General features: G+C 47.7%; 2 protein-coding genes across 4 annotated transcripts in view; both read left to right on the forward strand.

The window, feature by feature from the left end:
* ppp4r3a (protein phosphatase 4 regulatory subunit 3A) overlaps positions 1–4,415 on the forward strand; it is a 106,292-nt gene extending 101,877 nt beyond the window's left edge. For 2 of the 3 annotated variants that reach the window (XM_033027530.1, XM_033027531.1), the window contains exons 14-15: positions 280–512; positions 3,484–4,415. In XM_033027530.1, the coding sequence (XP_032883421.1) occupies positions 280–512; positions 3,484–3,615 (365 nt within the window). In that variant the 3' untranslated portion in view covers positions 3,616–4,415. The remainder of the gene's footprint in view (positions 1–279; positions 513–3,483) is intronic. The other variant, XM_033027532.1, reaches the window with a different exon arrangement.
* The window catches only part of ccdc88c (coiled-coil domain containing 88C), a 445,054-nt gene that overhangs the window by 416,100 nt on the left and 1,522 nt on the right, over positions 1–27,432 (forward strand). The gene's annotated exons all lie outside the window — the stretch shown is intronic.

Raw genomic sequence — 27,432 nt, forward strand, 5'->3', positions numbered from 1 at the left:
ACAGTCACAGGGAGAACGTACAAACTCTACAGGATTGAAGCCAGATCTCTAGCTTTGTAAGGCTTAACTGCTACAATCTGAGTCCTTGATCAGAATTAAAGGTGGGGTTGACTTATTCATTCTTTAATGGTTGAATTCCAAAGTTAAATTAGCCTCTGTTCTGTTTTGAAGCGATACCATGGTATAAATTGAAAATATGTGACTTTCTATATTAAACCAGTGATTCTGTAAGATGCGCGTCTACATTTATTCCATCTAAATCTTGAACGTACCTTGCAGTGAAAGATGGGGATGAGAAGGAGGTCCTAACAAAGAGCACTCTGACAGGAAGACAAAGCCCCAGTTTCAAGCTTTCCTTCTCCAGCAGCACCAGCAGCGGAAGCAGCAAGCCCAGCCTCACCAGCCAGTCAGCCTCAAGCAATTCACCTGGGTCTCCAGGCTCCCCGGGATCTCCAGGGTCACCCGGATCAATAGCCAAAAGCACACCTCACACGGCAGCTATTACAACCAAGGTATCATGTCGCACTTTACTCCATTCCTCAAATAACTTGCGTTTAAGTGAGCGTTTAAAACGTGCGGGTTCCTATAGGCAGACCATTGCAGGCTCAACTGCTGCATTCTAGCCTCTTGATCTGTATTGTCTCTGGCTTTGACTCAGCAGAGCAAGGCTGAGTCAAAGTATACCTTGCCTGTTCAACTGACTGTTTTAATCCCTCTTAATGTATTGATTGAATTTGATTCCACCAGCTCCTCTGGCAGTGTTCCTGTGCATAAAAAAAACTTTCCCCCTCGCCTCCTTTAAAACTCTTCCCTCTCACCTCAAACAAAGTCTTGATCACTCGGCACAGTCACAGTTGAGTAGACTGATTCTTTCTCCCTTGCCCCAGAGCAGAAACCTGCTTTTTGGCAGTCTGATGTTATACTTTGATGTTATATCTTCTCATCTTCTATCACAATTCCATTTAACATTCAAATGCTTCCCTCTCAGTTCCTTGATGTGATCTAAGCTAACATGAGATGAAATAAATTGCCACTTCAATGCAATGTCGTCTAGTCACAGCTCATAACAACTCTTGCCATTGTTTTCCTTGACTTTAAGAATTTTTGTGAATGGTCACGCAATAACAGGAGTCGTTAGAAAAATGTGATTCCTAAACTCTGGAAGATATTTGCTATCTTCATAGAGTGATACAGCGTGGAAACAGGCCCTTGGCCCAACTTGCCCACACCGGCCAACTAGTCCCACTTGCCTGCATTTGGACCACATCCCTCCAAACCTGTCCTATCCATGTACTTGTCTAACTGTTTATTAGTCTGAAGAAGGGTCTCAACCCGAAACCTCAATCTGAAAAAGGGTCACGACCCGAAACATCAGTCTGAAGAAGGGTCCTGACCTGAAATGTCACCCATTCCTTCTCTCCAGAGATGCTGCCTGTCCTGCTGAGTTACTCCAGCTTCTTATGTCTAAGTGTTTCTTAAACATTGGGATAGTCCTCTGGCAGCTCGTTCCATACACCCACCACCCTTTGTGTGAAAAAAACTACCCCTCAGATTCCTGTTAAATATTTTCCCCTTCACCTTGAACCTGTGTTCTCTGGTCCTCGATTCCCCTACTCTGGGCAAGAGATTCTGTGCATTAACCCGATCTAGTCCTCCCATGATTTTGTATACTATAAGATCTCCCCTCATCCTCCTGCGCTCCATGGAATAGAGACCCAGCCTACTCAACCTCTCCCTTCAAGCTCAGACCCTCTAATCCTCCTGGAAACATCCTCGTAAATGTTCTCTGAACCCTTTCCAGCTTGACAACATCTTTCCTATAACATGCTGCCAGAACTGAACACAACTCGGCTTCACCAACGTCAACACCAATATTAATACCCTTACTATGAACTGATCAAATGTGGAACTACAAGATAGAATGGGTACACAAAGAAAGCTTAAACAAAGAGCAGATGCAAGGAAAAGCAGATTCTCCAGAAAATAGGGCTCTTAAAGCTAGCGGAGTCAGGGGATATGGGAAGAAGGCAGAAACGGGGTACTGATTAGGGATGATCAGCCATGATCACATTGAATGGCGGTGCTGGCTCGAAGGGCCAAATGGCCTACTCCTGCACCTATTGTCTATTGTCTAAAAGGTCACAGAGTTGGAGTAACTCAAAGGGTCAGGTAGCAACCCTGGAGAACATGGATAGATGCCTTCGGGCCGGGACAGTTCTTCAGACTGATTGTTGAGGGATTTATGAAGCTATAACAGAGGTGGGGGGTGGGACAGACCCTGGCAAGTGATAGGTGGAGTTAGGTGAGGCGGGGTTGGGGGGGGGGGGTTGGTCGTGAGATAAGGGTATCCTTACAATTCACAATTTGCACCTTTTATATCCTGTCTCACATTTGTTGCCTCTTCATCTCTGGCCTTTGCCCAACCATCTACTTATCAAAAAAAAACCTTCATCCGTATCCACCCATCACTTGCCAGGCTTCGTCCTGCCCCCACCTCTCCTAACTTCCTCCCTTCCACCTCCATTATCAGTCTGAAGAAAGCAACCAACCCAAAAGGTCACCCACCCACGTTCTCCAGAGATGCTGCCTGACCAGCTGAGTTGCTGCAGCACTTTGTGTCTTTTACCTTGAATACAATGTACTTTTAACAGGGATTTGGAGCAGACTGGAGTCACAGAGCACAGAAACGGGCCTTTCGGCCCACCATGTCATTGATGACCCTCAGGTGCTATCCCAGCTAATACCATTTACCGCCACTTGGTCCGTAGCCTGTTCTTGGTGACTCGTCTAGAGACTCAAACCTGTGAGAGTACCCTCTACGCACTCCCTCAGGCAATGTGTTCCAGATACCAAACACCGTCTGAGTGGAAAGTCCCTTCCTTCGAACCCTTCTAATCCTCTTACACCTTACCCTTGTGTGTGTGTGTGTGTTTTTATATATATATATATACACACTGAACTTTTTTCTTGTTCATTATGTTGTTTACAGTGTACGATGTTTACATATTCTGTTGTGCGGCTGCAAGTAAGGACCTGTCCCACTTGGCGATTTTTTTCGGCGACTGCCGGCATCATTGACTGACGTATCAGGTCACTGAAAAATTTGCCACGTGATGACGTATGACGCGTGGTGTTTTTTTCAAGTGTCGCAATATTTTTTTTGTCGCTGCTGGATTTTGAAACGTTCAAAATCTTTTGGTGACACTGATATGACGCCGGCAGTCGCCGAAAAAATTGCCAAGTGGGACAGCCCCTTAAGAATGTAATTGTTCTATTTGGGACATATGACGATAAAACACTCTTGACTCTAAATGGGCAGTTGTTTTCCTGAAGGGACCACCGCTACTCTTGCTTTTATTAATAATTTTGAAATCAGATTTCCCAACTCCAGTTCAGAACGAATGTCGATATTCTTTTGAGGTTAGCGCGATGCGAATGCACTGGTTTTTCCATGATTACAATCACTTTTGATCTCTGTTGCAGGGAGGTCTGATCGGCCTAGTAGATTACCCAGATGATGACGATGAGGAGGAGGAGGAGGAAGAGGAGGAGGAAGATGGTGAGGAGAAAGAGCCGTCAGCGCCTCTGACGAAGAAGTCTAGGCTTGGATCCTAATGATGGCCCACCCCCTTCAAACCTTGCCCAGAGACTCTTCCCGACCAGGCTCACACGTAAAATAAAAAAAGGGTGTCCGAACCGTCGCCTCTCACACAGATGAAACGTACACGTGGAATTCTGCTGATCAAGTGCCAATCCACCGAAGCTGGAAAACATGCAAAAACACAACAAAGAAAAAAAAAAGACATCAGAACAAAGGAATTGGAACTTGTTGACACCCATGTGTATTCAGGCTTTGACCTCACTCTACCCCTTTCTCAGGGAAGGAAGAAAAAAATAAAACAGCGGCTCGTGAGGGTGGAGAGTGTTGTTTTTTTTTCCTTGTGCTATGTAAAGTAGCATGACCGACTGGGTTTTTTTTTTGGTTGAGTCTGTAAAACGGTGTGTCGGGTTGGTCTTTGGGAGAGCGTGGTGATATCCAGCAGTAATTTCTCCCCAGGAGTGCCAGCAGTTTTCTCCTCGTTGTTCAAAGACTTCCCTTTGCATTGTACATTCAGGACATCGACATCACGATGAAAAAAAAAAAAAAAGGCATTTTAAAAGTACCTCTGTGGGGAGGGCTGAGAGGACAATTTTTTTCTCTTTTTAACCAGTGAACTTTACAACTGCATAATTTTTTGAGGACCCCCCCCGCCCCCATCCCACCCCATCCCTCTGACTAAAAAAAGTGAATGGAATTTCTAGATGTGATCATTTTTGTTTCATATCTTACATTTTCTTCAAATTTTTTTCTTGAGTGTACACTTAGTTGTTTAAGTATATTTGGGACCATTAAAGAAATTCTTTGATGTAATGTATTTCTTCCTGTTGTATGGAACACTTTATTGTGTAATTTGTGGGCCGGCGGTTTTACAATAATTGACATTAGGACAGTCGGTCTTTTTTTAAAAAGACCAGCATATGCCACGCTGGGCAAAGCGCTGGAGGAACATGGCGCGTCAGGCAGCATCGGTGGAGGGAATGAAAAGGCGACGTTTTAGGTCTTCAAACCCAAGAGTCGGAAGGAAGGTCCTGATCCGAAACGACACCCATCCATTCCCTCCACAGACGCTGCCTGATCCGCTGAGTTGTCTACCGCTGAGTTCCTCCGGCGCTTTTGTCTTTTTGCTCGCAATTCCAGCATCTGTCGTTCACTGTATTTGCCAATATCTTGATCTCAGGTGTGCCTTTTATTAGTGGAAAAATGGATGTAACATTGGCTAAGCATTAGACAGTTGTAGAATTGTAGTAAAGGTCTGATTTTTGGAGGTACAGTCTCGTTACTGGAGCCACTGCTATCTTATGGCATGCACGAAGGGGCAGACAGGAATACAGGCCAAAATCTTGAAGTTTGTAGAAAAGACGAAACATGAAAGTCCAGTAAACACAGAGGAAGGAGGCAGCTGAGGACTCTGACATATATGCAAGCATTCAGCTTACAATATTATTGCTGCTCTGCCCTTGGCCCTCTGGGGTCCGTGTCTTCAATTGACACCTCTATTTTGTTACAATGAATGGTGTTCCAGGAATACACTACAAAAATATAATTCAATTCATAGAGTGATACAGTGCGGAAACAGGCCCTTTGGCCCAACTTACCCACTCCGACCAACGTGTTCCATCTACACTCGTCCCACTTGCCTGTGTTTGGCCCGTATCCCTCTAAACCTGTCCAATCCATGTACCTGTCTAATTGCTTCTTAAACATCTAAATAGTTCTTGCCACAACTACCTCCTCCAGCAGCTTGTTCCATACAACCACCACCCTATGTGTGGAAAAAGTTACCCCTCAGATTTCCAATTAAATCTTTCCCTCTTCACCTTAAACCTGTCCTCTGGTTCCTATTTCCCCTACTCTGGGCAAAAGACTCTGTGTGTTTGCCCAATCTATTCCTTTTTGATTTAATGGAGTTAACAAGTTTTTTTTAATTTGTAATTGAGATTTTTAAAATAGTATTTTAATAGATTATTTGAATGTTAAATATTCCATGACGGTGACTGCTTTCGTAGAAGGTACTGTAGAGGTCAGGATTTAACCAGGCAAGGGTAGCACAGTGGTACAGCGGTAGAGCTGCTGCCTTAAGCACCAGAGACCCGGGTTCGATCCTGACTATGGGTGCTGTCTGTACGGAGTTTGCACGTTATCCCCATGACCACGTGGCTTTTCTCCGGATGCTGTGGTTTCACCTCGCTTCCCAAAGAGGTGCAGGTTTGTAGGTTAATTAGGTTCAATTTAAAAATATATATAAATCGTCCCTCGTGTGTAAGATAGCCCTAGTATTCAGGGTGATCGCTGGTTGGCTCGGACACGGTGGGCCGAAGGGCCTGTTTCCACGCTGTTTCTCTGAATCGTTAGAGTCCATTGCAAAACGAATACATTTTAATGCAACCTTGTACCTATTCTTCCCCATAAAACAATTACGCAATGTGAATTGCAGAAAGATCATGAATTACATGGAATTCAAATTTAGGTGGGGTGCAGGAAATCTGGTTCTGTATGCCATGGAGATAGCCAGGAAATAAAATTAAAGGGTAATAAGATTAAAGAGCAGAAAAGACTCGACTGGAAGATTTGAAAGAGATGTTTAAAATCATGCATGGTTTTGATAGAGATCTTACTTGGCAGAGAAACATAGACAATAGGTGCAGGAGTAGGCCCTTTGAGCCAGTACCGCCATTCAATGTGATCATGGCTGATCATCCCCAATCAGTACCCCGTTACTGTTTTTTCTCCGTATCCCTTGATTCCGTTGTTCATTCCAGAGGTTCATCAACCAGATATTTCCATGCCCTAGTTGGGATCAGATGTGCAGGGACAGAGATGTAAGCTTTCTGGTTGGATTCTTAAAAGAGCTGCAGGAGGAGGTAGTTGAGGCTGGGACTATCGCAACACTTGAGAAGCAATGAGACGGGTACATGGATAGGACAGGTTTAGAGGGGTACAGGCCAAACACAGGCAAGTGGGACTAGTGTAGATGGGACATGTTAGTCGGCGTGGGAAAGTTGGGCCAAAGGGCCTGTTTCCACGCTGTAAGACTGAGAATATTACAAGATTGTGGGGTGAGAAAAGCAGGGGTGGTAACACTCACCAAATTGTTCTTTATGAGGCAGCCCCTCACAGTTCAGCATTGATTTCCATCAGAATGTTGCAGTCCAGAGACACAAATTTACTAACAGCCAATGCAGTCATTACAGGGTCATTGATCCCCATTGAATAGAACCCTAAGCATTGATCAAGCATCAACTGTACAAATTTCCAAGAGGGGTAAGCTCTGCTGCAGAATTCAATTACATTTTCTGAAGAATATCTGAAAAGTCTGAAGAGGGGTCTCGGCCCGAAACGTCACCCATTCCTTCTCTCCAGAGGTACTGCCTGTCCCTCTGAGTTACTCCATCATTTTGTGTCTATCTTCAATAAAATAAGGTCATAAGTGCTAGGAGTAGAATTAGGCCTTTCGGCCCATCAAGTCTACTCTGCCATTCAATCACGGCTGATCTATTTCTCCCTCCTAACCCCATTCTCCTGCCTTCTCCCCATAACCCCTGACCACTGACTTGGCCTCCACAGCCTTCATTGGCAAAGAATTCCACAGATTCACCACCCTCTGATGAAAGAAGTTTCCCCTTCCTAAAAGAACGTCCTTTAATTCTGAGGCTATGACCTCTAGGCCTAGACTCTCCCACTAGTGGAAACATCCACTCTATCCAAGCCTTTCACCATTCTATATGTTTCAATGAGGTCCCCACTCATTCTTCTGATCTCCAGCAGGTACAGGCCCAGTGCCGATAAACGCACATCATAGGTTAACCCTCTCATTCCTGGGCACGGTGTAGCGGTAGACCCAGGTTCGATCCCGACTACAGGTGCTTGTCTGAATGGAGTTTATACGTTCTCCCTGTGACCTGCGTGGGCTTTCTCCGAGATCGTTGGTTTCCTCCCACACTCCAAAGGCGTACAGGCTTGTAGGTTATATTGGCTCGGTATCAATGTAAAAAATCAAATTGTCCCTAGTATGTGAAGGATAGTGTTAGTGTGCGGGAATCGCTGGTCGGTGCGGACTAGAAGGGGCTGATCCGTGCTGTATCTCTAAACTAAACTAAATAAAATTCAGTTGCTCTGGTTCAGGGGGAGCCCCAAGAGCCATGATTTGAAGGTAATTTTGCTGTTTTTGGAACTCGTGCCATTGCAACTCTTAAAAGTAATCTGAAGTGCTGGTTAACGAAGCAAAAATACTCCAATTCCACAGGTCTCCCCAACAGTAAGCCATTGTTCACTGTATCAACAGAAATACTGGAATAAAGGTGAGAACAACATTTTAATTTAGTCTGAAGAAGGGTCTCGACCTGAAACGTTGCCTATTTCCTTCGCTCCATAGATGCTGCTGCACCCGCTGAGTTTCTCCAGTACTTTTGCCTACCTTCGATTTTTCCAGCATCTGCAGCTCTTTCTTAAACACAATATTTTAATAGGTGCATTCCAGCCATTGATTGGACAGAATGCGTTCTGTGTGTTGCTTGTTACTGGGTTTCTGTCCTGCTTTAGTTGTGTTGTTAGACACAAAATGTAACTCAGCGGGTCAGGCAGCATCTCTGGAGAGAAGGAATAGGTGACATTTCAGTTCAAGACCCTTCTTCAGACTGAGAGTCGGGGGGGGGGGGGGGGGGGGAGGTGAATGGGAGATATAAACAAAGGAAGATGATATAGAGCAAAGGAATGAAAGAAGCAAAAAAGTAACAATGATGAAGGAAACAGGCCATTGTTAGCTGTGGGCTGGGTGAAAACGAGTTACAGACAATGAGACTCAACAGGACGACTTTGAAACGAGCACAACGACTTGGGTGGGGAAAGCGACAGCGAGACGGGGGGATGCAAGGGTTATTTGAAGTTAGAGAAATCAATATTCATACCGCTGGGGTGTAAGCTGCCCAAGCAAAATATGAGGTGCTGTTCCTCCAATTTGCATTTCAACATAGACTGGCTGTACCAAATGGCTGGGTTCCATTCTGAACATTCTTCTATAGTCTAAGTCAAGTCAAGAGAGTTTATTGTCATGTGTCCCAGATAGAGCAATGAAATTCTTGCATTGCTGCAGCACAACAGGATGTAGTAGGCATAAATACAGATCAGATCAGTGTGTCCATATACTATAGAATAAATAAATATATACACACATCAGTAAACGTCCACAGGTGTAGAAAGGCACAGCGATAGAGTTGCTGCCTTACAGCGCCAGATATCCTGATGCCGGATTCTCCCTGTCACCACGTGGGATTTCTCCATGGTGCTCTGGTTCCCTCTCACACTCCGAGGACATTCAGGTTTGTAGGTTAATTGGCTTCGGTAAAATTGTTAATTGCCCCTGTTGTGTAGTATAGTGCTAGTGTACGGGACGATTGCTGCACGGACTTGATGGACCGAAGGGCCTGTTTCTGCACTGTATCTCTAAAGTCTAAAGAGGATAAGTGTGGTTCCAGTACAATTCAGTGATGCTGCATTAAAATAACTAAATGAGCTTAAGGAGTTAAACAAAGTGCATAGAGGACGGAAATAGGAGATCAGATTAAAAATAGGGTGTAGCAATTAATATACATCATATAATCTATTGGAGTGATTCCACAGGCTGGGCAGCATCTGAGCGGATGGGGGGGGGGGAGAGGGATTATCGACATTGATTGACATGAACACAGAGTTCCTGGTGCTCCGGTTTCCTCCCACATCCCAAAGACGTGCGGGTTTGTAGGTTAATTAGCCCGTGTAAAATGACCCCTAGTGTGTGTGAAAGTGGGATGACATCGACCAAGTGCGAACGGGTGATTGACAGACAGCAGCGACTCGGTGGGTCGAAGGGCCTGTTCCATGCTGTATCTCTCAACTAAACTAAAACGTCAACAGTTCTTTCTCTCCACAGATGCTGAGTTCCTCCAGCAGCTTGTTCGTTGCTCCAGATGCCAGTACCTGCAGTCTTGTCTCTATAACGCATTATGGCTGATCTTAAAGATTAATCACCATTAAACTGTCAGTAAAATAATGAATTACTTGTAATTATGTAATTATGATTTTTGCAGATCACCCGCAGGCCATTTGAGGGATGATTGAAGCAGTAATATTTACCTTGGTATGAAAAGAGAATGTGTGATTTATAAGATTAGAGAGAGAGAGAGAGAGAAGATAGTTGGCTATCTACCATGATCTATTATGAAGACTGAAGGGCCTATCCCACTTGGCCGTCATTTATGTGCCATTTACGCCACCTCCAAATAATAATATAATAATAATAATAATAATATATTTTATTGTCATTGCACATAGGTGCAACGAGATTTGGTATGCAGCTTCCATCCGATGTCATGACTTAAACAATTAATAACATTTAGATTAAATTTAGATACCCCGAGAAACATGACTTGTAAAAATAATAATAATAATAATAATAATGGATGGGATTTATATAGCGCCTTTCACGAATACTCAAGGCGCTTTACATCAGTAGATGTACAACAGTAAAACAGTAAAACAGTCTAAAGTGCAAATAGGTCTGTGCCGGGTCGATGTGTGACGTGACCATCCGAGGGAGACAGCCCATGGGGGTGGGGGGCACTCAGCAGGGCCGGTTCAGAGCAGCTATAGCTCTGAGGATGAAGCTGTTCCTGAGTCTGGAGGTGCGGGTGTAGAAGGCCTTGTAACGTCTGCCGGAAAATGTGGTCGTCGCTTTGTGACGCACGGGTAGCGTGTGGGTAGCGCGGGACGGGCGCATGGAGAGGCGTGGAGTGTGATGTTGCTCGCGGTGTCACGCGGCTCTCCAAGATTTCGTGCCGCACGAAATCTTCGCGCGCCACCGGCGTGGCGTATCGCTTATGCACGCGGACGTACTACGGTCGCACGCTGACGTCCTGACCTCGTACGTGTAGCGCATGGTGGCGGCATGATTACGTCATCGTGCGTAACCATGCGCCGCCGCACGCCACCCATGCGCAGTCAGCCGCAATGAGAAAATAATTACACCGTAATCATCAATGCTTTCAGAGTCACACCTTAATAAGTATTTTTGAAACATCCTTAGTTAAGGATGTTTCAAAAGTTAACATCCAGGTAAGGATTGCAGATTTTATATTCTAAAAGAACACTAGTAACCAAATTCGTTTTTTTTTAAAAATAACCAACATTTTAAAAAAAATGTCAAACTAATTCTTAAGCTGGGTTCAAGCCCTCAAACTGCTATAATGGAATACAATTTTGTGTTTGTTGGGAGTAATTCAGAAAGTTTAAAAGTAAATGAATGTTTCCAGCAAACAATAATTTTATCAATGTTTCACTTAACAAATGATGTCAATATGCTGACTAATTCTACTTGCAGAGCAGATAAAATATGTGCAGGCGCATGATGACGGGTGACGACGCGCGCGACCGTCGCGCCTCAGTCACTACTGGCCTGTCGTGTAAATTACGGCCAAGTGGGACAGGCCCTTTAGTGTTGAAACAAAGAACTGCAGATGCTGGATTATACCAAACATAGACACAACATGCTGGAATAACTCAGAGGGTCAATAGACAACAGACTATAGACAATAGGTGCAGGGGTAGGCCATTCGGTAGCCCGTTCCTGCCTTCTCCCCATATCCCCTGACTCCGCTATGTTTAAGAACCCTATCTAGCTCTCTCTTGAAAGCATCCAGAGAACCGGCCTCCATTGCCCTCTGAGGCAGAGAATTCCACAGACTCACCACTCTCTGTGAGAAAAAGTGTTTCCTCGTCTCCGTTCTAAATGGCTTACTCCTTATTCTTAAACTGTGGCCCCTGGTTCTGGACTCTCCCAACATCGGGAACATGTTTCCTGCCTCTAGTGTGTCCTAGCCCTTAACAATCTTATATGTTTCAGTGAGATATCCTCTCATCCTTCTAAACTCCAGAGTGTACAAGCCCAGCTGCTCCATTCTCTCAGCAAATGACAGTCCCGCCATCCTGGGAATTAACCCCGTAAACCTATGCTACACTCCCTCAATAGCAAGAATGCCCTTCCTCAAATTAGGGGCCCTGCACACAATACTCCAGGTGTGGTCTCACTAGGGCTCTGTACAACTGCAGAAGGACCTCTTTGCTCCTATATTCAATTCCTCTTGTTATAAAGACCAACATGCCATTCGCTTTCTTCACTGCCTGCTGTACCTGCATGCTTACTTTCATGGACTGATGTACAAGGACCCCCAGATCCCGTTGTACTTCCCCTTTTCCCAACTTGACGCCATTTAGATAGTAAATTTAGATCAGGCAATTTATCAGTCAATTTAAGCAAGACTGCTCTTAGCGAGTGGCAGTGAGTGAGTGGCCTTGTGAGGGAAGTGCCCTGTGAGAAAAGTGCGAGTCTTTGGCTCGAGAGTCTTCGGAGAGGAGGCTGAGGAGAGGAGACCACGCAATACGCTTGAGAGGTAGAGAAGAAAGAAGGAGATGTCAGGCAAGCTGATTCAGTGCGATGCTTGCAGTATGTGGGAGGTCAAGGACACCGCTGGTGCCTCTGGCTGCTACAAATGCGAGAAGTGCATCCAGGTAGAGCTCCTGAAGGGCCGTGTTGGGGAACTTGAGAAGCAAGTGGATGACTCGGGTTCGTCCGAGAAACTGAGTCGTTCCTCGACAAGTCCTACAGTACGATTGTTACACCTAAGGTACTGGAAGAGAGAAGGTGGGAGATAGTGAGAAAGGCAGGGAAGCATGGAATGCCAACGTCCCCGGGTGTTGTACCTCTTGTGAACAGGTTCACCCACTTAGAAGCTGTCTGGACAGAAGACGTGTTTACACTGAGCGGCGGACTGGCTTGCGATGCGAATAGGGCTGTTGAGCCAAAACCAAAAAGGCCTAAGGCAGGCAACGCCATTGTAGTGGGAGACTCCATTGTGAGAGGTACGGACAGGGGTTTCTGCGGCAACAGACGGGATGCGAGGATGGTGTGCTGCCTTCCTGGTGCCAGGATCCAGGATGTCACGGACAGAGTGCAGAAAATCCTCAAGGGCGAAGGTGAACATCCGGAAGTGGTAGTGCATGTCGGCACAAACGATGTCGGAAAGAAGGGGATGAATATTCTGCAGCGTGACTTTAGAGAGCTCGGAAAAATGCTGAAAAGCAGGACCTCCAGGATTGTTGTCTCCGGTTTGCTTCCAGTTCCTCGTGCTGGCGAGAGCAGGAACAGGGAGATACGGGACCTGAACGTGTGGCTGAGGAACTGGTGCACGGGGCAGGGATTTAGATTCTTAGATCACTGGGATCTGTTTTGGGGTAAGGGGGAACTGTACAAAAGGGACGGATTGCATCTTAACAGGTGTGGGACCAGCATTCTGGCAGGTAGGTTTGCCACTGCTACACGGGTGGTTTTAAACTGAATAAGGGGGGTGGGTGTCGAATGGGATAGTGGAGGATGGAGTTAAAGGGAAAGGGTTTCTTAAATGTGTGAGCGTAGAGACAGAGGGGTGTAAAATGAGGGTAGAAGCAATAGGTAGCAAGGTGAAAAGTAAAAGTGGCAGGCCGGCAAATCCAGGGCAAAAATCAAAAAGGGCCACTTTTCAGCATAATAGTATAAGGGGTAAGAGTGTTGTAAAAACAAGCCTGAAGGCTTTGTGTCTCAATGCAAGGAGCATTCGTAATAAGGTGGATGAGTTGAATGTGCAGATAGCTATTAATGACTATGATATAGTTGGGATCACGGAGACATGACTCCAGGATGACCAAGGCTGGGAGCTGAACATCCAGGGATATTCAATATTCAGGAGGGATAGACAGAAAGGGAAAGGAGGTGGGGTAGCGTTGCTGGTTAGAGAGCAGATTAACGCAATAGAAAGGAAGGGCATTAGCTTTGAGGATGTGGAATCGATATGGGTAGAGCTGCGAAACACTAAGGGGCAGAAAACGCTAGTGGGAGTTGTGTACAGGCCACCTAACAGTAGTAGTGGAGTTGGGGATGGCATCAAACAGGAAATTAGAAATGTGTGCAACAAAGGTAAAACAGTTATAATGGGTGACTTCAATCTACATATAGATTGGATGAATCAAATTGGCAAGGGTGCTGAGGAAGAGGATTTCTTGGAATGTATGCGGGATAGTTTTCTAAACCAACATGTAGAGGAACCAACGAGAGAGCAGGCTATTCTAGACTGGGTATTGAGTAATGAGGAAGGGTTAGTTAGCAGTCTTGTTGTGCGTGGCCCCTTGGGCAAGAGTGACCATAATATGGTTGAGTTCTTCATTAGGATGGAGAGTGACATTGTTAATTCAGAAACAAGGGTCCTGAACTTAAAGAAAGGTAACTTTGAGGGTATGAGACATGAATTGGCCAAGATAGATTGGCGATTGATTCTTAATGGGTTGACGGTGGATATGCAATGGAAGGCATTTAAAGACTGCATGAATGAACTACAACAATTGTTCATCCCAGTTTGGCAAAAAAATAAATCAGGGAAGGTAGTGCATCCGTGGATAACAAGGGAAATCAGGGATAGTATCAAAACAAAAGATGAAGCGTACAAATTAGCCAGAAAAAGCAGCCTACCAGAGGACTGGGAGAAATTCAGAGACCAGCAGAGGAGGACAAAGGGCTTAATTAGGAAAGGGAAAATAGATTATGAAAGAAAACTGGCAGGGAACATAAAAACTGACTGCAAAAGCTTTTATAGATATGTGAAGAGAAAAAGATTAGTTAAAACAAATGTAGGTCCCTTGCAGTCAGAAACGGGTGAATTGATCATGGGGAACAAGGACATGGCAGACCAATTGAATAACTACTTTGGTTCTGTCTTCACTAAGGAAGACATAAATAATCTGCCGGAAATAGCCGGGGACCGGGGGTCAAATGAGATGGAGGAACTGAGTGAAATCCAGGTTAGCCGGGAAGTGGTGTTAGGTAAATTGAATGGATTAAAGGCCGATAAATCCCCAGGGCCAGATAGGCTGCATCCCAGAGTACTTAAGGAAGTAGCCCCAGAAATAGTGGATGGATTAGTGATAATTTTTCAAAACTCTTTAGATTCTGGAGTAGTTCCTGAGGATTGGAGGGTAGCTAATGTAACACCACTTTTTAAAAAGGGAGGGAGAGAGAAAACGGGGAATTACAGACCAGTTAGTCTAACGTCGGTAGTGGGGAAACTGCTAGAATCAGTTATTAAAGATGGGATAGCAGCACATTTGGAAAGTGGTGAAATCATTGGACAAAGTCAGCATGGATTTATGAAGGGTAAATCATGTCTGACGAATCTTATAGAATTTTTCGAGGATGTAACTAGTAGAGTGGATAAGGGAGAACCAGTGGATGTGTTATATCTGGACTTTCAGAAGGCTTTCGACAAGGTCCCACATAAGAGATTAGTATACAAACTTAAAGCACACGGTATTGGGGGTTCAGTATTGATGTGGATAGAGAACTGGCTGGCAGACAGGAAGCAAAGAGTAGGAGTAAACGGGTCCTTTTCACAATGGCAGGCAGTGACTAGTGGGGTACCGCAAGGCTCAGTTCTGGGACCCCAGCTATTTACGATATATATTAATGATTTGGACGAGGGAATTGAATGCAACATCTCCAAGTTTGCGGATGACACGAAGCTGGGGGGCAGTGTTAGCTGTGAGGAGGATGCTAGGAGGCTGCAAGGTGACTTGGATAGGCTGGGTGAGTGGGCAAATGCATGGCAGATGCAGTATAATGTGGATAATGTGAGGTTATCCACTTTGGTGGCAAAAACAGGAAAGTAGATTACTTATCTGAATGGTGGCCGATTAGGAAAGGGGGAGATGCAACGAGACCTGGGTGTCATGGTACACCAGTCATTAAAAGTAGGCATGCAGGTGCAGCAGGCAGTGAAGAAGGCGAATGGTATGTTAGCATTCATAGCAAAAGGATTTGAGTATAGGAGCAGGGAGGTTCTACTGCAGTTGTACAGGGTCTTGGTGAGACCACACCTGGAGTATTGCGTATAGTTTTGGTCTCCTAATCTGAGGAAAGACATTCTTGCCATAGAGGGAGTACAGAGAAGGTTCACCAGACTGATTCCTGGGATGTCAGGACTTTCATATGAAGAAAGACTGGATAGACTCGGTTTGTACTCGCTAGAATTTAGAAGATTGAGGGGGGATCTTATAGAAACGTACAAAATTCTTAAGGGGTTGGACAGGCTAGATGCAGGAAGATTGTTCCCGATGTTGGGGAAGTCCAGAACAAGGGGTCACAGTTTAAGGATAAGGGGGAAATCTTTTAGGACCGAGATGAGGAAAACTTTTTTCACACAGAGAGTGGTGAATCTCTGGAATTCTCTGCCGCAGAAGGTAGTTGAGGCCAGTTCATTGGCTATATTTAAGAGGGAGTTAGATGTGGCCCTTGTGGCTAAAGGGATCAGGGGGTATGGAGAGAAGGCAGGTACAGGATACTGAGTTGGATGATCAGCCATGATCATATTGAATGGCGGTGCAGGCTCGAAGGGCCGAATGGCCTACTCCTGCACTCCCCCAACCTGTCCAAGTCACGCTGCATTCTCATAGCATCCTCCTCACAGTTCACACTGCCACCCAGCTTGGTGTCATCATTCGTCACCTATTTCCTTCGCTCCATAGATGGTGCCTCCTCCGCCCGCTGAGTTTCTCCAGCAGCATTTTTGTCCACCTCTGACTTTGCATGCAGTGGGCCGCTTGCAGTACGGGCAGCGGCCTGCAGGAGGAGCCTGTGTCCGTGTCTGTGCCGCCCGGAGAGCCCGCCCCCTGGCGGCGCGGGTTGTCAGTCAGGCGGGGGGGCGGGGCCTGGAGCGGCGCTGGTTACAATGTTGCCGCCGCCGCTTTGTCCGCGATACTTTGTAGCCGTTTAGTAGCGGCTTGTGGATACTTTGTTGCCGCTTGTGGATACTTTGTAGCGGCTCGTGGAGACTTTGTAGCCGCTTGGGAGCAGTTTGCAGCAACTTGTAGCCGCGTCTCCGCCTTTCTCTCAGTCAACAGTCTCCGCGGCCACACCGGCCCCAGCCACCGCAAGGCAGCACAGGCGGCGCCGCCGCGTTGCCATGGCGCCGGGCCGGGCTGGCGGCTCCCGCTGAGGAGCGAGGAGCGAGGGAGGGAGAGAGGGAGGGAGAGAGATAGGGGGGGAGCTCCACTCCAGCGGCACCCAGGCCGGTTATGAAGCGCCCGGGCTCCCGGCTCCCGTGAGCGACTCGCTGCCGATGCTGAGCATGGACGTGACCGTGTCCGCGCTGCTGGGCCAGCTCCTGCACAGCCCGCTCGTCACCTGGGTGAGTGAGGGGGAGAGTGAGAGAGGGAGATGGGGAAAGAATGAGGGGGTGAGAGGATGAATGAGAGGGGGGAGAGAGTGAAGGAGAGGGGGTGAGAGGGAGGGAGTGAATGAGAGAGTGAGGGGGAGAGGGTGAATGAGAGGGAGGGTGGAGTGAGGGAGAGTGAGTGAATGAGAGTGAGGGAGGCAGGGTGAGTGAGTGAGGGATTGGGGAGAGGGTGAGGTCCCATGGGAGGTTATGGTTAAACTGTATGAGGTGGGATGGAGGGGAGATGTTGGGGGGGGGGGGGAAGAGAGGGGTGTCTGTGACCGAGGGGGATAGATGAGAAGGGGAGTGTGGGGGGTGGGGGGGGGGGGGGGGGGGGGGGGGGGGGGGGGGGGGGAGAGAGAGGATTGTCTCTGACCGAAGGGGATAGATGATGGGGGGGGGGGGGGGCACACTGGATGGTTTGATTGTAATCATGTATAGCATTTTCATTGACTGGATAGCATGCAGCAAGAAAGCTTTACACTGTACCTCGGTACACGTGACAATAAACCAAACTAAATTTGTCAGTTTGTGAGGAAGAGAGGCGGGATATGTCAGTGTGTGTGTGTGAGAGAGAGAGAGAGGTGGGGTGTGGGCGTGAGTGAGGGAGAGGGGAGAATGTGTCAGTCTGTGTGTGGGGGGGAATGTGTGGGGGGGGAGAGGGGGATGTGTGGGAGTGGGGGGGATGTGGAGAGGATGTGTGGGGGGGGGGGGGGGAGAGGGGGGATGTGTGTGGGGGGGAGAGGGGGGTTGTGTGGGGGGGGGAGGGTGGGTAGTAGCAGAAGTGTCAGAATGTAAGAGGGGGGATGAGGAAGGGAGAGGGGGGTATGTGGGTGTGTGTGTGTGAGAGGGAGATGGGAGAATGTGTTGGTCAGTGTGAGGAGGAGAGGGGGGGGGGGTTGCCTGTGGGGGAATGGGGTGGGAGAGAGGGTATGTCAGTGTGTGTGTGTGTGTGCGCTGGAGAGGGGGATGTGTGGAAGGGAGAGAGGCGGGATGTATCGACGTGTGAGAGAGATGGGGACTGTGTGAGTGTGTGGGGGGAGAGAGAGGGGGGGTTGCCTTTGTGGGGGAGGGGGAGTGGGGTGGGAAATATCAGTGTGCAGGAGAGAGGGGTGTGGGGGATGGGTCAGTGAGGGAGGGAGGGAGAGAGAGGGGACAAGTCAGTGTTTCTGTGGAGGGGGGGTGGAGAATGTGTGTGTCAGTGTGTGTGATTGCATCAGTGTGTGGACGGGGTGGTTGTAACATTATGTGTTGGTTGGGGGCTCTCTGGGTCTCTCACACTGACTCCGTCACCGATAGTTAACTGTTGCAAATATTGGCTCCAGAGTGTGACATTCCCGGGGTTTGTTGCCAATTAGATCTATGCCAGAGTAACTGGGCAGCCCGGTGGCACAGTGGTAGAGTTGCTGCTTCACAGCGCCAGAGACCCGGGTTCGATCCTGACCGCGGGTGCTCTCTGTCCGTTCTCCCTGTGACCGCATGGGTTTTCCCCGGGTGCTCCGGTTTCCTCCCACACTCCAAAGACGTGCAGGTTTGTAGGTGGTTTGGCTTTGGTAAAAATTGTAAATTGTCCCCAGTGCATGTAGGGTAGTGTTAGCGTGCGGGGATCGTTGGTCGGCACGGACTCGGTGGGCCAAAGGGCCTGGTTCCGCGCTGTATCTCTAAACTAAACTCAGCAGGTCAGGCAGCATCTGTGGAGAAAGTTGCTCTGGTCACTCAGAGAGTTGTGAGTGTGTGGAATTCGCGGTGGAGGCTGCTCTGGATGCTTTCAAGAGAGAGCTAGATAGAACTCTTAGGGATAGCAGAGTCAGGGGATATGGGGAGAAGGGAGGAACGGGATGATCAGCCATGATTACATTGAATGGCGGTGCTGGCTCAAAGGGCTGAATGGCCTACTCCTGCACCTGTTGTCTATTGTCACCGACTAACAGGTTTTAACTAAGTATTTCAATGATCCTCTTTCAGGTGAAGACCTTTGGGCCACTGGGCGGGGTGAGCGAGGAGAAGGTGCCAATGTACATGGATCTAGTCGATGGTGTGTTCCTGCACAAGGTCATGCTGCAGATGTGAGTCTCTCTCTTTCACTCTGAGTTCATTGTGTTAACGGCTGCTCGGCTTAATCCCCTGAAACCACATCCGCGTCGAGATCAGGTTTAAGCGCGAAAAATGTGTGCTGGGGGACGCAAGGAACTGCAGGTGTCGGTTAACAAAAAAAAGTGACAATGTGCTGGAGTTCGCAAGGAACTGCAGGTGCCGGTTAACAAAAAAAGTGACAAAGTGCTGGAGTTCACAAGGAACTGCAGGTGCCGGTTAACCAAAAAAAGTGACAAAATGCTGGAGTTCACAAGGAACTGCAGGTGCCAGTTTACAAAAATAAGTGACAAAGTGCTGGAGTTCACTGGGAACTGCAGGTGCCGGATAACAAAAAAAGAGATAAAATGTTGGAGTTCACACGGAACTAGTTCAATGGCGATTTAGTTTAATTTTAGTTTTCGAGATACAGCGCGGAATCCGGCCCACGGAGTCAGCGCCGACCAGCGATTCCCATTACACTAGCACTATCTTACATACTAGGGACAATGAACAGAATCCTTTAGCTAAAGGGTGATGAATCTGTGGAATCCATTGCCACAGACGGCTGTGGAGGCCAAGTCAATGGGGCATTTTTAAGACAGAGATTGACAGATTAGTACGGGTGCCAGTGGTTATGGGGGGGAAGAGAGAGTCAAGAGAGTTTTATTGTCATGTGTTCCAGACAGGACAATGAAATTCGTGCTTGCTGCAGCACAACAGAATATGTAAACATAATACATAACAAGAGAAGGGAGAGATTGATCAGCCATGATTGAATGGTGGAGGAGTAGACGTGATGGGCCGAATGGCCTAATTTCGCTCCTACACTAATGAGCAGTACACATGTTACTGTGGAGCCTCTGCTGCTGTTGACTGCCTGGGGACCTGTGCTAAAGAGTTTGGGGACATGTGTAGGAAGGAAATGCAGGTGCTGGTTAAAACAGAAGATAGACACAAAATTCTGGTGTAACTCAGAATGTCTGACCACGAAATGTCACCTATTCCTTTTCTTCGGAGATGCTGTCTGACGTGCTGAGTTACTCCAGCACTTTGTGTCTGTCTTCAGTTTGGGGACATTTTGTGTGTGGGATTCCCCAGTTGCCTGTGATGTGAGTTTCTGTCGACGAGGTTTTGAAGTTACTGGTCGGGCTCCAACTGATGAAACATATTTTAAGTTTGCACGCAAGCCACAATGCCACAAACGGCAGCATCTTGCATTCTCGTTTAGGAAACGAGGAGTGCACTAGAGCGGCGTGCTCGATGGACCTGGCACAGCCGGTAGAGCTGCTGCCTCACAGCGCCGGAGACCCGGGTTCCATCCTGACCTGGGGTGCTGTCTGTGTGGAGACATAGCAACATAGACAATAGGTGCAGGAGGAGGCCATTCGGCCCTTCGAGCCAGCACCGCCATTCATTGTGATCATGGCTGATCGTCCCCAATCAATAACCCGCGCCCGCCTTCTCCCCATATCCCTTGACTCCACTAGCCCCTAGAGCTCTATCTAACTCTCTCTTAAATCCATCCAGTGACTTGGCCTCCACTGCCCTCTGTGGCAGGGAATTCCACAAATTCACAACTCTCTGGGTGAAAAAGTTTTTCCTCAGCTCAGTCTTAAATGACCTCCCCTTTATTCTAAGACTGTGGCCCCTGGTTCTGGACTCGCCCAACATTGGGAACATTTTTCCTGCATCAAGCTTGACCAGTCCTTTTATAATTTTATATGTTTCTATAAGATATCCCCTCATCCTTCTAAACTCCAGTGAATACAAGCCCAGTCTTTTCAATCTTTCCTCATCTGCCAGTCCCGCCATCCCAGGGATCAATCTCGTGAACCTACGCTTCACCGCCTCAATCACAAGGATGTCCTTCCTCAAATTAGGAGATCAAAACTACACAATACTCCAGATATGATCTTACCAGAGCCCTATACAACTGCAGAAGAACTGGAGTTTGCACCTTCTCCCTGTGACCGTGTGGGTTTTCTCTGAGTGCCCCGGTTTCATACAAGTCATAGAGTGATGCAGTGGGGAAACAGGCCCTTCAGCCCAACTTGCCCACACCAGCCAACATGTCCCATCTACCCTAGTCCCACCTGCCTGTGTTTGGTCCATATCCCTCCAAACCTGTCCTATACATGTACTTATCTAACTGTTGCTTAAATGTTGGGATAGTCCCAGCCTCAACTACCTCCTCTGGCAGCTTGTTCCATACACCCACCACCCTTTGTGTGAAAAAGTTGCCCCTCAGATTCCTATTAAATCTTTTCCCCTTCACCTTGAACCAGGAGTGGGCAACCTTGTCCTTCATAGGGGCCAGGACCCACATCTGTGAGCGGATGGCGGGCCATATCTATCAGCATAGTGTGACACTTGATGTTGTTTTCCGCATTAGTTTTCACGTGTTTTTCCATTGGTTTTCTGCAGTTCCCAGATCAGCTCACCTGCTCCGGGACTGGCTGTAGTGCCCAGGTCACGAAAAAAAAAAAACGCCTGCGGGCCGGATGATTTGGGGTTACGGGCCGCATCAGGCCCGTGGGCTGTAGACAACAGATAATAGGTGCAGGAGTAGGCCATTTGGCCCTTTGAGCCAACACCGCCATTCAATGTGATCATGGCTGATCATCCCCAATCAGTACCCCGTTCCTGCCTTCTCCCCATATCCCCTGACTCCGCTATCTTTAAGAGCCTTATCTGGCTCTCTCTTGAAAGCATCCAGAGAACCCGCCTCCACCGCCCTCTGAGGCAGAAAATTCCACAGACTCACAACTCCCTGTGAGAAAAAGTGTTATCTCGTCTCCGTTTTAAATGGCTTATTCCTTATTCTTAAACTGTGGCCCCTGGTTCTGGACTCCCCCAACATCGGGAACATGTTTCCTGCCTCTAGTGTGTCCAAACCCCTTAACAATCTTATATGTTTCAATGAGGTCCCCTCTCATCCTTCTAAACTCTAGAGTGTAGGTTGCCGACCCCTGCCTTAAACCTGTGTCTTCTCACATCCCAAAGACGTCCCGGTTTCTGGCTTAATTGGCTTCTGTAAATTGCCCCTAGTGTGCAGGGAGTGGGTGAGAAAGTGGGATAACATAGAACTAGTGTGAATGTGTGGTCGGCATGGACTCGATGGGCCGAAGGGCCTGTTCCCAGGCTGTATCTTGAAGTCAATCAATAAAACTCATTGGAACCACTATGCACCCGGCACTGGAAGGAATTGGTTTTGACCCATTGCCCATGACAGGGCAGCATGGTGGCACAGCGATAGTGTTGCTGCCTCACTGTGCCAGAGACCCGGGTTCCATCCTGACCTCGTGTGTAGTCTCTATACAGAGTTTTCATGTTCTCCCTGTGACTGCGTGAGTTTCCTCCAGGTGCTCCGGCTTCCTCCCACATCTCTTAAAGACATGCAGGATTGTCGGTTAATTGGCTTCTGTAAATTGTCCCTAGTGGACAGGATAGTTCTGGTGTACGCAGTGATCGCTGGTCGGTGTGGACTCGGTGGGCCGAAGGGCCTGTTTCCGCGCTCTTTACAAACCCCGTACAGACAGCACCCGTAGTCAGAATTGAACGCGGGTCTCTGGCGCTGTGAGGCAGCAGCTCTACCCGCTGCGCCACCGTGCTGCCTTGCCAAAGGGATATCAGAAGAATGGAGATAAGGAGGAATTTCTTTAGTCAGAGGGCGGTGAGTCTGTGGAATTCATTGCCACAGGCGGCTGTGGAGGCCATCAATGGGTAGTTTTAAAGCGGAGATTGATGGGTTCACGGTTAGTATGTGCATCAAAGGTTATGGGGAGAAGGCAGGAGAATGGGGTTGAGAGGGAAAAATAGATCAGCCATGAATAAATGGCGGAGTGGACTTCAACGATACTTTATTGTCACTACCTAGGGACAGTGAAATGTTGATGGGCCGAATGGCCTAATTCTTCTTCTATGTCCTACAGTCTTGTATTCACCTGAGACATGAAATTGGTTCTCTCCCTCGAGATACTGCTAGGCCTTGTAGCTATTTTGAGCATTTCCTGTTCTTATTGCAAGTATTACTTTGCGTGTATCAATGTCAGCTGTTGGCACACGTGCATGCGTGTAGCATGGACAGTTTTTGGCTTGTTTAAAGGTGTAATGTGCACCCCAGGTGACCAGGAAGAGATCCGCTTAGAATTATGTCCTTGGTCCCACCACATTTCCTAGTGCCTGTCTACAAATTGGGAGGTCATCGAGTCATCCAGCATTCCATATACACACCACCCTTTGTATACAAAAGCTATCCTTCTGGTTTCTATTAAGTCTTTCCCCCCCCCCATGCCTATGGTTCTCAATTCCCCTAATCTGGGCAAAAGTCTTGTTCATTTACCTGATCTATTCCTCTCGCAATTTTATGCGCCTCTATAAAATCACCCCTCACCCTCCCGCGCTCCAAGTCCCAACCTGTTCAACCTCTCGCTGGTGCTCAGGCCCTCGAGACCTGGCTGCAACCTTGTAAATCTTCTCGGCATCCTTTCCAGCTTGACAATATCTTTCCTATAACATCAGGTGCCCAAAATCTTGAATGGTAACGTTGGCAGCTCTGGATGGGGGTGGCCTGGAAGGAAACTTTATTTTGACTTGGGTTAAGTAAATCATTGAGGGTTCTATTGTGAGACAGCGGATATGGGGAGAAGGCAGGAACGGGGTACTGATTGGGGATGATCAGCCAGGATCACATTGAAGGGCCGAATGGCCGACTCCTGCACCTGTTATCTATTGTCTATTGACAATGGATGACAGGGTCCCAGCAAGGACTCGGACAGTGGATATAATTGGACAGAGATTTGAATGGCCTGTTGGCCTCCATAGCTCAGATTGATCTTCTTCTTCTTACGTATGGCACAGCCTAAAGTTGTAGGACAAGTTTGTTCTGTTTGAAATTATGTGATTGTGCACACCAGGTTGAAACAGGGCGGACCACGTGAACGTTGCAATCCCCCAAGATTGATCAACGTAATCCATTCAGAGATACAGCATGGAAACGGGTCCTTCAGCCCACCGAGTCCACACCGACCATCGATCACCCGTTCACACTAGTTCTAAGTTATCCCACTTACACACTAGGGGACAATTTACAGAGCGCCAATTAACCTGCAAACCCGCACATCTTTGGGATGTGGGAGGAAACCAGAGCACGAGGTCACAGGGAGAATGCACGCACACGCACACACACACGCACAAGCACACAAATGCAGTCACACGTGCACACACACAATTGCGCACACACATACACACTCACACACGCACGCACATACACACACATGCACATACACACGTATACACATGCACACACGTATATGCACACACACGTATACGTACATGTACACGCACACACGTACACACACACACATACACACGTACACACGCACACACAATCACACAATCGGCACCTGAGGTCAGGATTGAACCGGGGATCGCTGGCGCTGTGAGGCAGCGACTCTACCAGCTGTGCCACCGTGTCTCCACAGAGCACCTCAAGCTAAGCTGATCCAGATGGGAGATTTCACAGTGAGTTACTGGGAAAATGAAGCGTGAGAATGTGTGGTGTAAGTGGAGTGAAATGTTTGACTGATTTATTCACGATGGGACGGTGGTTGTCTTCTCCCGGCTGTGTGTGAGGGCCATGGTTTGCCACGTGGAATAGTTTAGTTCAGTTCAGTTCGACAGACACAAAGTGTGTAGTGAAATACTGCAGATGCTGGTTTACACCGAAGAAAGAGATAAAGTGCTGGAGTAATTCGGCGGGTCAGGCAGCATCTCTGGAGAAAAGGAATGTGTGACGTTTCGGGTCAATAGACAATAGACAATAGGAGCAGGAGTAGGCCATTCGGTTCTTCGAGCCAGCACCGCCATTCAATGTGATCATGGCTGATCATCCACAATCAGTACCCCGTTCCTGCCTTCTCCCCATATCCCCATATGTTTCAATAAGATAACCTCTCATCCTTCTAAACTCCAGAGTGTACAAGCCCAGCTGCTCCATTCTCTCAGCATATGACAGTCCCGCCATCCCGGGAATTAACCTTGGAAGCCTACGCTGCACTCCCTCAATAGCAAGAATGTCCTTCCTCAAATTAGGGGACCAAAACTGCACACAATACTCCAGGTGTAGTCTCACTAGGGCTCTGTACAACTGCAGAAGGACCTCTTTGCTCCTATATTCAATCCCTCTTGTTATAAAGGTCAACATGTCATTCGCTTTCTTCACTGCCTGCTGTACCTGCATGCTTACTTTCATAGACTGATGAACAAGGACCCCCCAGATCCTGTTGTACTTCCCCTTTTCCCAACTTGACGCCATTTAGATAGTAATCTGCCTTCCTGTTTTTGCTACCAAAGTGGATAACCTCACATTTATCCACATTAAACTTCATCTGCCATGCATCTGCCCACTCCCCCAACCTGTCCAAGTCACCCTGCATTCTCATAGCATCCTCCTCACAGTTCACACTGCCACCCAGCTTTGTGTCATCTGCAAATTTGCTAATGTTACTTTGAATCCCTTCATCCAAATTATTGATGTATATTGTAAATAGCTGAGGTCCCAGCACCGAGACTTGCCGTACCCCACTAGTCACTGCCTGCCATTCTACCTGCCAAACTCCAAAGACATGCAGGTTTGTAGGTTTAATTGGCTTAGTGTATGTGTAAAATTGTTCCTGGTGTGTGTAGCATAGTGTTAATGTGCGGGGATTGCTGGGCAGCGCGGACTCAGTGGGCCGAAGGGCCTGTTTCCGCGCTGTATCTCTTTAACACTAAAACTGAACTAAGCTGATGGAATAGTTTGTAAGTGCTGTGACCCAGGTGCAGTTTGAAATATTTAGCAAAGTAAATATTTCGCGGTTCCTCTTTATGTCCCGGGTTGACCCCAGAGTTGACCCTGAACTTTCACCGCGGGTCTGGAGGAAGATGCATTGTGTTGTCTGCGTTTGCGGTGGGTTTATCTGCTGGAATCAGAGCTGTAACTAATGCAGGGGAGAAGCACAAAGAGTTCCTTGTCTGGTATTCGGGGACATAGCCCAGTTTCTCAGCGACTGATTAGCAATTAATTGAATTGTCGAGAGAATTGATGGCTGTTCCATGTTGACGTGACATTTGGGCTACCCATTATAGACGGTCTTGAGGATCAGTTATCAGACGGGCAGCCTGGTGGCGCAGAGGTACATGTTCATAAGGTCGTAAGGGATAGGAACAGAATTAGGCCATTCTACTCCACCATTCAATCATGGCCGATCTATCTCTCACACCTAACCCCATTCTCCTGCCTTCTCCCCATAACCTCTGACACCCGTACTAATCAAGAATCTTTATACGGGCAGAAATAGGCCATTCGGCCCATCAAAACACACGCCTCCAGATTCAGGGACAGTTTCTTCCCAGCTGTTATCAGGCAACTGAACCATCCTCTCACCAACCGGAGCGCAGTGCTGAACTACTATCTACCTCATTGGTGACCTTCGGACTATCCTTGATCGCTTTGCTGACTTTACCTTGCACTAAACGTTATTCCCTTATCTTGTATCTGTACACTGTGGGCGGCTCAATTATAATCATGTATTGTCTTTCCGCTGACTGGTTAGCATGCAACAAAAAGCTTTTCACTGTACCTCGGTACACGTGACAATAAACTAAACTAAAGCCTACTCTGCCATTCAATTATGGCTGATCCATCTCTCCCTCCCAACCCCAGTCTCCTGCCTTCTCCCCATAACCCCCGACACCCGTACCAATCAAGAATCTTGTCTCTGCCGTAAAAAGTATATCCATTGACTTGGTCTCTGCAGCCGTCTGTAGCAATGTATTCACCCGACCTATTCCCCTCATGATCTTATACACCTCTATAAGATCACCCTTCACCCTCCTGCACGTCAAGGAATAGAGCCCTGGACTGCCCACCCTCTCCCTTGACTGTGCCCACTAGGATACTGCAGATGGACACAAAGTCCTGGAGTTATGACAGGATACAATAGAACTTTATTTATCCCAGGAGGGAAATTGATCTGCCGACAGTCATAAAACACAAGATACAGGAAACATGAAATTAAAGTGACGAGTGGAAAGGATTGGTGGGGGGGGGGGGGGAAGGAGTCAGTCTCAGTCTACCCCACGACAGAAGGGGGAGGAGTTGTACAGTTTGATAGCCACAGGGAAGAAGGATCTCCTGTGGCGTTCTGTGCTGCATCTTGGTGGAACCAGTCTGTTGCTGAAGGTGCTCCTCAGGTTGACCAGTGGGTCACGGAGGGGGTGAGCCGTACTGTCCAAGATGCTCCGCAGTTTGAGGAGCATCCTCCCCTCCGAGACCAACCTCCCACGAATCCAACTCTGCCCCCAGGACGGGGCCGGCCTTCCTGATGGTCGACAAAAATGCCGGAGAAACTCAGCGGATGAGACGGCATCTAGAGAGCGAAGGAATAGGCGACGTTTCAGGTCGAGACCCTTCTTCAAACCTGAAACATCGCCTATTCCTTCGCTCCATAG

The sequence above is a fragment of the Amblyraja radiata genome, chromosome 9 (genome assembly GCF_010909765.2).
Source record: "Amblyraja radiata isolate CabotCenter1 chromosome 9, sAmbRad1.1.pri, whole genome shotgun sequence".
Taxonomy (NCBI): domain Eukaryota; kingdom Metazoa; phylum Chordata; class Chondrichthyes; order Rajiformes; family Rajidae; genus Amblyraja; species Amblyraja radiata.